A 15441-nucleotide genomic window follows, 5' to 3' on the forward strand; every position below is an offset into this window, starting at 1 on the left:
TTTCACCTCTAGCTTCCATTCTATCCGTTCAGTCCTTTTCAGTCTTCCTTATTCCTTGTTCTCAGCCTCTTTGAATGAAAGAGAAAGGGGATTCACCTAAGAGGCTTGTAGAGCACGTCCCCAATGCGTCACATACTCGGGGCCTCACAGCCCTTCAAAATAATTAGATTTGGGTGGAAAAGCAAAAATGCTGAGTAATGCTACAGCCCAAGTTATATCAGCATAGACATGCATGTTTCCTGCTTCTACAGTTCAGTGGCAGAACCGTTTAACGGTTACCGTTATGAAGACTGGATGTGTGAAGCTTGAGGAAATAAGGAGACGCGTGATTTGTAATTTCGGGGGAAGTCGGCAGGAGGAACAATTAAATGGATGACAACAAAAAACATCAGGGGGTCAAACATGAAATGCCTGCCCAGAAACGTGTGAACAGCTGGGGATGATTACATATTTACAATAGAAAACAAGAGAGGATATGCATAGCATGTTGATCTTAAAATACACATAATGGCACAATGCAAAGTAAATGAACTACTTGTCTTACAATTTCCATGTCATTATGTGATTTAATTGTCATTTAAAATTGTAAAACGAGGATCTAAATTGTCATTTTGTGCTACATTGTTTTGAATATTCTTCACAAAATCTTGTGGTCACGTGCATTTGTTGATTTTTTTTTTTTTTTTTTTTTTTTTTTCTGAAAAGGACACAAACACTTAAATCTTTAAGCTTTAGGCATAAATGGTAGTAGGCTATGTCAAAATAACTTAATAATAAATTCATTGTAATAAATAAACTTAATACAAATAAAATAAAACAGTTGGTACCCTTTTATATGTGCTGGATATTAAAAATGGTATTAAAAAATAAAACAACTGGTACCGTATATACTAGGCATAGCGAATGCGGATGTAATAATAAAATAAATTGGTACCCTATGATATACACTGGACATTTTAAATGATGATGTGATAAAATAAATAAAAATGATACCCTTTGATATATGTTGTATATATTAAATGCATTTGTAATAATAATAGAAAAGATACCCTTTGATATATGGCGGATATTAAATACTTGTGTATTAATAAAATAAAATATGTGGTGCCCTGTAATATAAACTGGACATTAAATGCTGATGTAATAATAAAATACATTTCAAAACTTGAAAAACAATCAATACTCTTTGATATATGCTTAACATTAAATGCTGATGTAAGAAAGTAGTGTGATTTGTGTTTTAAATGTGATTTTAGCCATTGTGGAGCTGTTGCATTTACATTATTTTACGCTTATTTTACGGTATCTCAGGGGAATGTCACAGTGGGAATTCATGGTAACTGGAAAATCCATGGAAGCGGCTGAGGTGATGGTAACACAGGCCATATGAGCTTATTGTGGGTCGTGCTCCAAGGCACGCGGCCATCCTCCCCCCTCTCAGAAGCACGTGATTGTGAGAGCTCAACATCCTCTTTTTGAGCAGAGCCAATCAGATCAGAGTTTCACTGATATACGTCAGAGGAGCAATGCAAATTACAGATTTTGCCACCTTCACATATTTTAGCACATATTTGTCCATTAGTGTACCGAAATGTTGTGTTACATTGTACACCAAACAGTTAAATAAAAATTATGACTTTTTAGCTAATTTTGATATCACACATTGACTATATTCAATCATAAGTATTCTAGGAGACATTTCAATTAACTTGCTACTCCAATATTATGATTTCTTAATGATCTTGATTTCTTTTATGATTTTTTTTTTTAGTGATAGAAATAGTGGTCCCCAGTGGCAGTAAAGAAACATTTACAGCAGATAAAAGACATCAAAGTCCTTCATGACAATAAGTTTTCCTGGAACAGAGCTGTTCATATTTTACAGGATATGCATCATACTGGCAAAAAATGTCACTGAATGGCACCCATTCCCATTCATTATAATTAATTTACAAGGGAACAATGTCCAGCCAGTAAAGTACTTTGCATACTGGAGCAATGACATCACTTCCTGGCAGATTTACTCATTGTGCTGGGAGTGTTTGTGTTTACTTAGTGTCTGTTTCAGCGGAAATATAATAAATAATGTCTGATATACAGAAATGACCTACCCCTTGGGAACAACACCCTTTGATGGCTGAATATTCATGCATGAATGAGCAAAGTCATAAAGGCACCACCACCAGAGCTCAGATTTGTTTAAAGTGAGAGATCTTAACCAATATAACAGAACTTTAGAGCCATTTTAATATATGTTCTTTAATATTTGTAGACAATTCCTCATAATGAGGAATGGTTGATCTAGATCAGTAAAAGAAGTGTTTCGTATAAGTCAGTTCATCTCATTTTCAAAATTATTTTCTTTGTTTTAAGGCATGGACAAACCAGTATCTAAAATATAAGATATACATTATTTTCATAGTATTTTTATTTTGAGTTATGACTATCCTTTCAGAATGCATTATACTTTTGTTTATAATAAGATGATGATTTGTCCTAAAATATGACATGAAGTACTATGATAGGAGGTACTCATAAATGTATATTGACTGCTGAGATTTGCTAAAAATGATTAAAGAATCAGCACAAAGTGTGATTAGCTTTTTTTTTAGACAGTCCTGTGGAGCTATAATGGTGAAGTAAGATGCATCATAGTGACATTTTAGTGAAAAAACATTAATTAACAGCTTCTTTCTAAAATGCTTTTAGAAGTGGGATAATTATACCATGTCATCAACAGAAAATGCAGTTGAACAGGAATAAACTGATTGTTTGTCTTGTTCTACCTGCACTTTTTTTCTTTTTTTTTTACTGAAGAGAAGCAAAACACATCCTCTGGGGTCCAAGGGTCAAAGAAATGATCATGGTTTACACTAACATAAAAAGCATTAGGCTTAGAAATAATTGTCATTAATCTGTCTGGAATTTGCTCTGTGGACCTGGATAAATGATTTGTTATTTTACTGTATATACATATATATGTCAGGAATGACAAATAAACAATTTATATAATGTACAACTCAATATATTAACATAGGGCTTTTGCTTAAATTTACAGGGCCTGGGAGAACATTGTTAAGAAAACAAACAGAACAAAATGTTCTCTAAATACAGTTATTTTACCTTCATAGATGCAGGACGTAGAACGTTTCAGTCACCTTATCACTTTCCATATCTGAAGGCAGGTAGGTTACTCTATAAAGTGTGAGAGAGAATCTCTGTCAGCTGAACTAGTTGGCTTCTTGAGATCAAATTGGATTAAATATATGCTCTTACATAACCCAACAATGCCACCGCACTGAGAAGGGTCCAGTTGTAAGGACTGTTTCTCAACTTGTCCTTTTGATATTTTACTTACTAATATGGAATATATATATATATTTATTTTTTCTTACATCAAGTTAATGTACAGAGGTCAACTATGCATATTTCTTGAGAGAGAATATGCCACAGCATGTAATTATTTTATCAAGAGTGTAATTAATGTTATCAGAGAATTGTCTCTTTCATTATTATTATGCTAAATTTACCATTTTACCCTTAGGTGACTTAAATTGTGCTTAGACAACTTAGCTAATCTAAGAAGTGTATACACTTACAACATGTAAAGCTTGCATGTGAACGTGTGCACGCATGCTAGTTTGTGCAGGTATATGGTGACGTGCTGGTGTGCATGGCTACTAGCGCCAGCATACTGTTGTTCAGCAGAGAAGCTAATTAGCATTAGCGGGAAGGATTACGATGAGTAAACTTTTCCCTTCCTGCTCCATGAGGATTTGTGATGAGGAGCTGGCCTGATTTAACTGCTTTGTTAAATCCCTTGAAGCTTAAATTAGTGAACACAAAAGAGAAATGTGCTAATGTTACCCCACATGGATCTATTAAATCACTTTTTGAAAATGTCAAAAAATATTTTAATCTTACATAGTGATATATATAGACATGTAGCATTTTTACAACTTTGCTGTTGTCAACATAGATAGAATTTGTTAAAATAACATATACTTAAAGGGATAGTTCACCCCAAAATTTAAATTCTGTCATTTACTCAACCTCATGTTCCAAAACTATATGAATTTATTTCTTTTTGCAACACAAAAGAAATTTTGAAGAACTAACTTTCAAAAGTTTGGGGTCAGTAGGATTTTGTTTAAAAATGTGTTTGAAAAAAATCTTTTTTGATCATTACATTTATTTGATCAAAAATCCAAAACCATAATATTATGAATTACTACTACAATTTAAAATTCTCTTAATTTATGTCGATATATTTTTAAAATTGTGATGGCAATCACAAGATCCTTCAGAAATCATTGTGATATGCTGATTTGCTGCTCAAGAAACATTTCTTCTTATTATTAATGTTGATAAAAGTTGTGCTGCTTAATATTTTTGTGGAACCTGTGCTACATTTTTTTTTTCAGGATTATTTGATGAATAGAAAGTTCGAAAAGAACAGACTTTATTTGAAACAGAAATCTTTTGCAACATCACAAATGTCACTTTTGATCAATTTAATGCATCGTTTTGGAATAAAAGTATTAATTTCTAAAATCTAATTCACAATCTAAAAAAAAAATCTTTACTCTAATTTGGCTCTACTAGTCAAATAAAAACATTGCTTTTCAAAGTACAGTATCAGCTCCTGATTTAATATAGGTGTTTGGTCTCCAAGCTTCTCAAACAGCATCACAGAGCACTAGAGCAACATTCTGTCGTGACATTCCATTGCACACAGCCACCGCCCCCTTTAGTTTGGCCTCTGTGAGTCTTTCACTCTGACTGCCCATGCAAACCGCTCACTGAGTCTGAACAAAAGGACAACAAGAAAAAAGGCCTTCAAAGAGCCAATGTACAGTGAGAGTGAAACGATGCTGAACACAGTGATCGTAAAAGCAATATTTATTGCACTAATCAATACATTAAAAACAATAATAATAAAAAAGTAATAAATGAACATCTCTGTCGATGTCCCTGAATGCACTTATTTTATATGCAAAAAAAAAAAAAAAAAAAAGCAAATATAATTTTATATGCAATCTGCAAACAAGTGAGATTTCATTAAAGCCATAATTTGATAAATCTATATAATTACTTATAGAAACCCTGTACTCTTAAAACACCAAAAGCAGCACTCAGAGAAACCCAGTCTGAGCATCTATTGAGGTTCTTGTTTCTCTATATGATGCTGTCGTGCTACAGCTGTGATCAGGGCCGCCCCTTTCCCACTGCCGTCCTCTGATAGGATGAAATCCACCTTACAATTGGGAGCAAGTTCTCTGACAGTGTCCTTTAAGATCGTGGAGAAGCTGTCACGAAAAGCAACATGTCAAGTTTAGGATATGAATCCAACACTGATCCAATATAAGTAAATGTTCCGCTAATCTTTACTTACTGTGGATGTAACTTGTAAAGGGTGCCGTCCACTCCCACAGTAATCTCCAAATGCTCTAGTCCACGGTTCTCTCGGATTTTGTCTACAACAGCAGCCATTCCTGCACCACAGAGCTGAGCTGCTCGGCGGGAAATGACTCCACACACTTCCTTCACAATAATACTGTCATCACATGTGCCATCCAAGCCTAGACTCTGCAGAATGCACCTCACTTGCAATAGTGCCAAACGGTCACTAAGTAAATGGATGAAGACAAAGCAATGGTCAAATTAAGTACATTATGTTACATTATTATATTTTTATATATATGTACAGTATATGTATATGTATACATGTATGAATAAGCTCATGAATAAGTTACTTTAATATGAGATAATAAGTACGCCTCTAATATAAGATTTTTGTAAAGGTAAAAATGACAGTAGATGCCAAAATATTTGGGAAGCTGAGCTCAGTCATGTGACCAATATATTCTATGTCAGAGACGGTTAATATACCTCTCAATCTGTGAGAGAAACTTGGTCTCAAAGATGCCTTTGGTCTTCAGTCTCTCTGTAATGCGACCACGAAACAGAAGACCGCGTTTTGTGAGATCAATGAGAATCTGCCTTACAATCTCTCCCAAATACATCCCACTGGTCATCTTTTCAAACCTGTAAATGAGAGGATAACATTAGATTATATTTGGAAAACCTGACACATTCTCAAGGCCTAATATATATTATATATTACTCTTTTTCTTCTTAATAATAATAATTTATTATTAAATTAATGTTAAATTAATTTAAAATAAATAAAATATAGTCACAAAAAAATTTAATTTTTAATTATTTAAATGCCATTACAACAGTTTGCTAAAACTTCCTCTGCTTTAAGGAAATCTTGATAGTATACTGCCTCCATGTGGACAAATGGAGAAAATCTGCATTGCATTTGTCTAGCACAACTGTTCAGACAACAATCGTAAAATAATATCACTGTCTAAATTGTCTAAAAATGGTAATCTTTACCTTTGTTTTCCTGCATTAAGTGAGCCTCCGTCCACCTCTCGGTCATATCTGGTCCGGATGTCCTCAATATTATCATTTTCTCCAAATCCTCCCCACTCAGTGTTTATACACATCTGCCCTTCATCACCCTCCACAAACTCGATGTTCTTCATCTCCTCCATGTAACACACATTACTGCCCGTTCCTGCAGAGTTGAGAAGCATACGTGTTGACATGTTGCATACTGTAATGTTTTTTTTTTTCTGTGTGTTGGTTTATAATCAGCAGTGAGGTTGTTACCTCACAGCTTACCATACCTCACGGCTTTCAGTTACCATACAGCTTCTCTGAAATACCACAGAAATACCTTGGAAATACATTAATACTTACCAGCAATAAGACCAATCTGACATTTAGGGTCCTCATATGCACATGTCATCATTGTGCCAACTGTGTCATTCACTATAGCAACGATATCAAGGTCAAATTCCTGAAACAAACAAATTAAAACCATAACAAATTAAATCATAACCACACCAATTACAAACATCAGTAGCACAAAATACCTGTAGTTTCATTCAAATAAGATAATTATAAGCTACAATATAATTATTTATGAAAAAATATAAGCATTGTCTTATTATATGACAATGGAACATTAACATGATGGTGCTTCTCTATAAGTGAATGAGTATGTCATGTGCAAAAGTGATTTAATGTTTGCTTTCCCCTTACATTTCTTCTTTTGATGGCCTCTCTCAGCATATCCACAACATCATAGCCCTCACAATCTGTCGCTTTGAAGCCTTTCGTCCAGCAGACCAGATCTCCCTAAACAAATAGATGATACAAATGGCAAGGATGATCAGTTGAGATTTGTCTATGTGCTGTAACAGATTGTTTTAAGGTGTTTAAACCTTTTTATGATAATTATATTGAAAATTGAAGTGACCTCTGATAACCCAAGGAGGATGTTTTTTTTTTTTTTTTACCTTATCAATACCTGTCTGACTGCATGGGAAAGAGAAGGTGAAGCCAAGAGGCAAACGAGTGTTCTTCATCCCCATATAGTCCAAGAAATCCGAGATACACTGAGCTATGTGGTCAAACAACTAGAAAAAAAAAAAATGAAAAAATTAAGTCAGCTTAAAATAGTATTATTATACTTGTGAATGTTGTACTGATACATTTCTGGACCCTATATAGTACAATGATGTTAAATATGCGTTACTAATGTATTAATTTGTCACCAAAATGATTGTTTTTTTGTTCATAGTGTTTCACCTCCTCTCCTGTGCCCTGCATGATCTCCAGTGGGATGGCATAAATCTTGTTGTACATCCGGACTGAATTCCGCATACCGGTACGAATCTTAACCACCAACACACGGAAATTGGTTCCACCAAGATCCAAGGCAAGGTACTTTCCTCTTTCTGTGAAAGTAACAACAATCAGTGGCATAAAAAAAATGTCTTAATGTGTCAATTATAATCATGTTCAGACTTAAGATTTATCTTTCCTACTGAATATACAAAAAAAAATCTAAATAATTATAATAATAAAAAAAATGTATGGTCTCCAGCATTCCATCAACCCTACATAGGACAAGCAGTTTGAAGAATGAATTATATTATATTATATTATATTATATTATATTATATTATATTATATTATATTATATTATATTATATTATATTATATTATATTATATTATATAACAGTGCTAAAAATAACAATAGTGCTAACAATAAATAATAACTCCCCAAAGATGTATGGTTTACACCATGATTGCTGTAAGTAGGCAGTTTCCCTTTACCTGTCCCATCTGGAGTCCTGTAAACATATGTGGGCAGCATTTTGACTGATGCAGTGGGATGGGAGTCTTTCTTCAAGCCTCGTTCCATCTCCATGCGCATCTTCTCCTTCACTTTCTGGAGCTGTGTGGAGTTCAATGCGAAGGTCGCAAGGGTATCATCAATCTCCTTACGTTGTGAAGCTAACCGCTGAGCCACTGCAGTCACCATGGCGGCACCTTTTGCACTGCCACTTTCAGACAGCACAAAACGAACATGACAGTCGGGCACCAGATGGCGGACCACCTTGTGGAGCCTCTTGGGGTACCTTAAAAATACAGATACAAGTTTTAATTATGCATTTTAAACATATTTCTTTAATCCAATTTCATACTAAAAACCTCCTTGGGTTTTACGTGTGAAGGTGAATTGACGTACTGTGGATGTGTTCGGTAGACCGTCCCATCCACTCCTACAGTGGTCCGAAGAGTCTTCAGCTTCTTGTTTTCTCTGATCCGTGTCAAGATGGCAGCTAAAGCGGCAGCAACCAGATTAGCTGACCTGAAGGACACAATGGTGCAGACATGCTGGACAGCGATGCAGTCATCTTCATTGGGATTAAGTCCCAGGTCTTCCAGGATCTCCTTGGTGTTCTCCAAACCACCTTTATACCTGGAAACATTCTCAGTTAGAATATGTACATTTAAACCCCATCTAGACCTGCACCAGATTATCACAAAACACCAAAATCCAGATTAAGCCAGCATGGAAATTCATGCTGAATTGTAATCTTTTTAGCAGGGAAAATTCCTAATATTCTCAAATAATCACTAAAACATGAAGATTCAGAACTTACAGAAATTCCTCGTAGCTAGAAAAATATATTGCTTATTTTAACCCATCTAATATCAGTTTATATGTGTATATGTAATCTTACTGTTCAATCAAGCAGATATGGTTGGTCTGGAATGTTCCCTTTGTCCTGAGAGCATCGCTGACTTGGCCACGAAACAGTAGACCCTTTTTGGCCATCTTCAGCAGGATGAGTCTCACAAGCTCTCCCATGTACATCCCACTCACCATCTTTTCAAAACTGGTTACATATTTACAGAGTTACAAAGTTAATACTTAGACTACAAAACTTGGAAGAAAAAAAAAAAAAGATATGTGCAAACATCATTTCGAATAACTTTCAGTAAGTGTGGAGGTGCCCAAACTTTATACTACAAAGGGTCAAAAACAAAACTTGATAGAGGGCTGAAAGTAAATGTTGCCGTAATACAAATACATTATATTAAAATGTATTTTCAATCAAATTCATTTAAATTCTCTACAACAAAAATGTTAAAGCAAAAATTATAAATGAAGATATGCTTCAATGGCATGTTTCCCATATTTCCCCCCTCCTCTTGTGATATGGCATGATGGGCCAAATCAAACTTTGGTTCATAGGCCCTGATTTGGATATCCCTGTGTTAAAGCAATCTAATCCTATCAATAAGGACTTACAGCTGTTTTCCTGGATTAATTGAGGCGGCATCAATTTCACGGTCAAAACTTGTGATGTAATCATCAAGCACACCATCATCTCCGAATGCCCCCCATTCAGTGTTAATACACATCCTGCCTTCATCTCCTTCTACGAGATCAATGTGTCGCATTTCCTCCATGTAACACGCATTAGTGCCAGTACCTGAGGAAACAGATTGCGGCAATAAATCAAGCCTTCTCACTTTTGCAGGAGTTTTAGAGGTCTTCTACCTTTTGAAGCAACACATTTTTTTTGTGTTTATAATTCATTTTAAGTCTACTGAGGGAAAATTGTCCAGTCCAAAAGTATCCAGGGAGGTCTTACCTATAATAACCCCCACCTCACAGTTCTGGTCATCATATCCACAGGTCATCATGGCCCCCACCGTGTCATTGACCATAGCCAGGACATCCACATCAAGATCCTTCACACACACACAACAGAAAATGGAGACTGTGGATTCTTAAGAGGCAGTCACACTACACTTTTAATTCCATTGACTTCCATTTTTACGCAAAGCTCAAATAAAGAAATTTGGTGCAGGATTCCTACGCAGTTTGAAAAAGTAAAGTTACAGAAGTTACAGAATCCATCTGATTTGTCAGAGGTCAATGTATGCAGGTTATAAAGTGTTTTAGGTTCTTCTCATCGTGTAAGTACATGTTATCACTTTGATAAAACCAAATATTATATATATATATATATATATATATATATATATCACTATTTATAATTTATAATAGACAATGGGAGTTTTTTGCCTGTGAAATTTTGCAAACGTGACCGTATCATTTAGAAGTCATGAACATTAATCACCAATACCAGCTGACCACTGTGTTATGACTTCTATTTGGAGTAGCACCAGTTGGTTTCTACTTTATTTTGTTCATTGGAAATGATGAGCAAAGAAAATGGTATTCATACCCCAACTTTTCGAATGGCTTTCCGTAATGACTGCACAACATTGGTCCCTTGGACACCTCTAACCTTGAAATTCTTTGACCATGACAGTAAGACACCCTGTGTCAACACAAACAAAATGTGTCAGTGAGATCAGCTGATATGAATGTCTTATTCTTCCATTTCACTGGTTTATTAACAAGAACATCCACTCAATTTCTCAATGACTTGAGAACCAATTAAAACTTTATTTTATATAAATTTTATATAAACATGTCCGAGTTCAGTTGTACCTCATCTATTTTGGACTGCGCACATGGGAAAGAGAAGGTGAAGCCGAGAGGTTTTCTTTTGTGATTAATGTGGCGTTTCTGTAGAAAAGACTTCAAAGATTCTGCCACATGCTCAAAAAGCTGCAAGAAAAGAGAGACATTAAAAACATTTAATAAAGCGGTTTTAAAAATGACAATAGAATAATCTGCCCCTTATTCATGTTATTATCTATGGTGACTTAGATCAAGATTAGCTGACATTGTATAATGCACATGAACAATGCGTGAATAAATATGTAATTACAATATTTGCATTTGTAGTAATTCCATAAACAGTTACCTAAGAGAACTGACAACAAAGTTTATTCAGTGTTTAATACTCTGGAAACAACTTATCTGCAATGGATTCCTTATTGTTATAACTCATATTTGTGAAACATTAATCACCTCTGTTCCTCTGCCATTAAGGATCTCTTCAGGGATGGGAAAAGTTTCACTTTCCATCTGGACTTTCCCCTTTCCATCTTCTGAAACCTTCACCTGTAATACTTTAAATTTTGAACCCCCCAGATCCAGTGCCAGAAACTCACCCTTCTCTGCAGGGGAGCCATATGAAACAGAACAGATGTAAATCTATCTTAAACATTAGCAGATTTTAATTTATTTACTATTTGTTACAAAATGGTTATAGTAGTAACCATGAAATAGCCAATAGTCACGTGTCATGTCAATGTACCTGAGCCATCGGGTGTTGAATAAACGTGCGTTGGGAGCATCTTCACTGCAGCCGCAGCATTGCTCTCATTTGACAGTCCTTTCTCCATCTCCAGCCGAAACCGAGATGATATGTCCGCCAGCTGATCATCTGACAGGCGCATGGCATACAGAAATCGGTCTACCTGTTGAGACACACAATTATTTCAAACACTGCAAGCTTTGAGCTCTCTTCTGTTGCCTAACGTAAGGTTTACTTTACCCTTTCTTATTACATACATTCAATGAAACAAAATACTGGGGAATAAGTTCTGGGAATAAGTAATGTAGACATGCGTTTTCTATAAAGCTGCTTTGAAATTATATGTATTATGAAAAGTGCTATACAAATAAATTTGAATTGAATTGAATAAGTGACTGAATAAATGGGTAAACAAAAGATAAATAGTCAAAATACTGAGAAATCAAAAATATGATATTTACTTCAACACATTCTGAAGGAATGACAACATAAAATGACCAAGCAAAAAATAATACTAATACTATCAGTGATAAGTGCAATTATATGACATAGTGAAAGATAATTTAGGCGTGTTTCTGGAGATAAAACTTATACTGCTATAAAATGAGTCTCAAGTACTAGTCATTTTGAACATTTAGAAAACAATTAGAAATAACAATTTCATTATTTAATGGGAATGTTAACAAAATGTTCTTTGAACACGTTTTTGTTAGCTGGAAAGGAACTCTTTTACTCCATCCTTTACTGCTTAAAAAGCATCCCAGGATGTACCTTTGCTCCCTATAATTCCTATCCTTCCATTTGTTATTTTATCGCTTTGATGACTTAGTAAAGAGTAATAATAAAGAGCAGGTTTAAGAGCAGTAAAGAGTAGGTGTGTCCAACCCTTAACTGGCAATGTATAATAGATAGTTCATACATAAACTATTGAAAGAATGGGGGATTACATACAAAACAAAACGTAAAAAAAATATTTGTAAAAAAAAAAAAAAAAGTCCAATCACCAATAAGCTACAACAAAATAGTCATTATTTAAATTACGGCTCACAAGGTGTGAAATTTAATGGAGATGAAAATCAGTTCAATAAATGCAGATGAGGAGGTCAAGGTCCTTTCTCCTCATGCGGTCTGCTATCTGCCCACAAAAGGCATGTGTGAGAGGAGTTAATGATTCCACAGGCCACGGTGAAATCACATTCATCATCAACACCAGGCTACATCTGACAATACACTGACAGAGTTAGACTCATACCGTCAGTTCAGAAAATCACAAAACAGAAAACATCACAGACACATTAACAAAGAGAAGTGAATAAAAACAGATACTTTATCAAGACATACAGGGAATTATTTTGTAGAAACTATCATTATAATAATCTTCTGAGGGGAAGTTTGTCTAAAGACACATTTTAACAAGTATAGAGGTTTATGAACAATTACCTTCTTGATCTGATCCTCCTGGAGCTTTGAGAAGTAAAAGGACAACAAATGGACTGCAAACATCTTGACTTCCTGAAGCAGGTGTTGACTTCAGATAAAATGTGATTTGCTTAATGAAAAGAGTTATTTGATGTTCTCAGGAGTGACTCTAGTATGACTGAGAGAAACTTTTCTTCTGAGCTTGTATTTCACTAATCCAGAGTTGTGCACTTGCTTTTCCCTCCCCTTTCACGGCTAAATAATTAATGGATAAGCCTCGTCCAGCCCCTCTGCTCTCCAGTCTCTCCAAGCAATATGTTTGGATTCACTCCAAACAGCAGGAGCACCTTAAAACAATCATGAGCGAAACAATAGATCAAAAAGATCCTTTCTATTCAGTTCGAGTTCAGTATGTAAACATCCTTCATAAGAAAGTGAAAGATAGAGTGAGAATAAACATGTTAAATGCCTTATCTGCAGTCACCAGGACAGCGCTGACAAGATCAATGAGAGGGTATTTCTGCCCAGATGATATCAGGACTTCTGGGTTTGTAACTGTAAGGTATTAAACATAACCTAAATGTGCTGATGATTATAGCAACACATTCACAAACAATATTACAGGCTCTAAAACCAAAGGAAAATGTTCAAAGATTAAGATGTTGCCGAGGCGTTCAGCTAATGCGGTTACCATAGTAACAGACTGAGATTAACTGGGGCCTTTAGCAAACACTGAGCAAGTTGATCTACCAAACATTTTTAACACTTCACTTCTTCGCTGAATCATTCATCCCGAAAAAAAAATTACCCAGCATTACCTGGAAAATCATGGTATCAGCTGTTCCATTTTAGTGGTTACAATTGTGTAAAATAATTGATCAATTTTGTAGACAAAACTGTCCTAATTGCCATAAGGTAATTTTCACAAATAGGGCACCAACGATAGTCCCATACTTGAAATAATAAAAATAATATTAAAATTGCATGTTCTTTAGGAAGAGAACAATTAGATATTGTTTTGTTCACAATTACATTGCATGAAAGCTAGTTTTAAACAAACCAAAATTTGGAGGCAAATCAGCTCCTACTGATTTATTTGGATAAAATCCACAGCCAAAAAATTTTACAACCTTGAATTTCATCAATATGTTATTATTAGTGGAAGTTTAATTTTTATTAAATGTTTATTGCTATAAAAAAAAAACACAGGAGTTTTAACCCTTAAATGCATGACTGTTTCCCCAATCATTCTTACATATTCGGGTCTTTATCGACCCGGATCTATATCTAACACAATAACACAATCTACCGGTCACAATAATATAAAACTCCTCTGATATTAGATTAACAATTACAGAAGAATAAAATAAATCGTATTTTGTTACCTTTTGGAGCTTGAAAGGGCTCCGTTTGAGCAGATGTTTTATGCCATCATCACTGTCCTCATCAGAGCTCATTTCCCAGTAAATTCAGCAAATAATGGGTTAGTTTTATGTTTGAGGTCACGAATATGAGCCCATTCGCGATCTCAAACATATTCTCAAAACTATATAATTTTCAACATCTTCAAAATCAATATTTCGATCGCTAACAGCTTCCCCAGATCCATCCAGTCATATTTGATTGCGTTCAGTACTTGCTCTGCAGTAAATCGCTGAGCCATTTCATGTTTTCCTTATTATTTTGTTTTCTGTCTAAATGAGTTGTCAATTCAGCATTGTGTATAAGACATTGCCATCCTTGTGGAATAAAGGTGAATTGCACTTATTCTGTCATCTAAGATTCAATTATTGTTGTGCAGAAAAAATATACGTACACTCATACACACCTCGGGTCGTTTGCAACCCTATACAATTTTTACAAAAAATGAATACAAAAATAGGCATTCTTTTATGATTTTTTTCTTGTTATATTCTTTATAATGAATTGACTAAGGAATACCAAGAAGGTTTATGACTAACTTTAAAAAATGAACGAGGAGACCCGAGGTATGAATTTAAGGGTTAAACCATATTCAGACATGTCCCAAAATACGGTAAAGGTGTTGCCAAAAAAAAAAAAAAAAAACTTATAAAAAGGTAATAAAAACATCATGCATGATCCTTAGCTTGACCTGAGTAATTTTCTGAGAATATAGATACATTTTTGTTCTTTTTCAAAAGATTGAGGTCAGTTTAACTTTTCCCTATCGGTAGAAGGAAATTACTATTAAACCTTTTAACATATACCTGTAACATATGACAATTTTATTTGCTCTGATTTTTTTTTTAAGCTGACCCTTACACTACCCTCAACTGTACAAGGCTGTTGCAGTAAGGTGTATAATGATGAAATCACTCCATGTTTCAACTTTAGTATTTCATTGGTTGTGTAGTTTTCCTAAAATAACATCAGACTACTTAACCG

At 34.7% G+C, this 15441-nt stretch overlaps 1 protein-coding gene across 1 annotated transcript; it reads right to left on the reverse strand.

The window, feature by feature from the left end:
• Positions 1 to 4527: 4527 nt before the first annotated feature.
• hkdc1 (hexokinase domain containing 1) lies at positions 4528 to 13222 on the reverse strand. The gene is made up of 18 exons (XM_067386184.1): positions 13057 to 13222; positions 11617 to 11779; positions 11328 to 11476; positions 10902 to 11021; positions 10633 to 10728; positions 10033 to 10132; positions 9687 to 9870; positions 9115 to 9270; positions 8616 to 8849; positions 8201 to 8505; positions 7669 to 7817; positions 7377 to 7496; positions 7120 to 7215; positions 6775 to 6874; positions 6406 to 6589; positions 5893 to 6048; positions 5396 to 5629; positions 4528 to 5309 (listed from the first exon to the last, which is right to left on the reverse strand). The coding sequence occupies exons 1-18, from the start codon at positions 13117 to 13119 to the stop codon at positions 5159 to 5161; spliced, it is 2760 nt and encodes a 919-aa protein (XP_067242285.1). The 5' UTR covers positions 13120 to 13222; the 3' UTR covers positions 4528 to 5158.
• Between the last annotated feature and the right edge of the window lie 2219 nt (positions 13223 to 15441).

The sequence above is a fragment of the Chanodichthys erythropterus genome, chromosome 5, assembly GCF_024489055.1.
Source record: "Chanodichthys erythropterus isolate Z2021 chromosome 5, ASM2448905v1, whole genome shotgun sequence".
NCBI classification, from domain to species: domain Eukaryota; kingdom Metazoa; phylum Chordata; class Actinopteri; order Cypriniformes; family Xenocyprididae; genus Chanodichthys; species Chanodichthys erythropterus.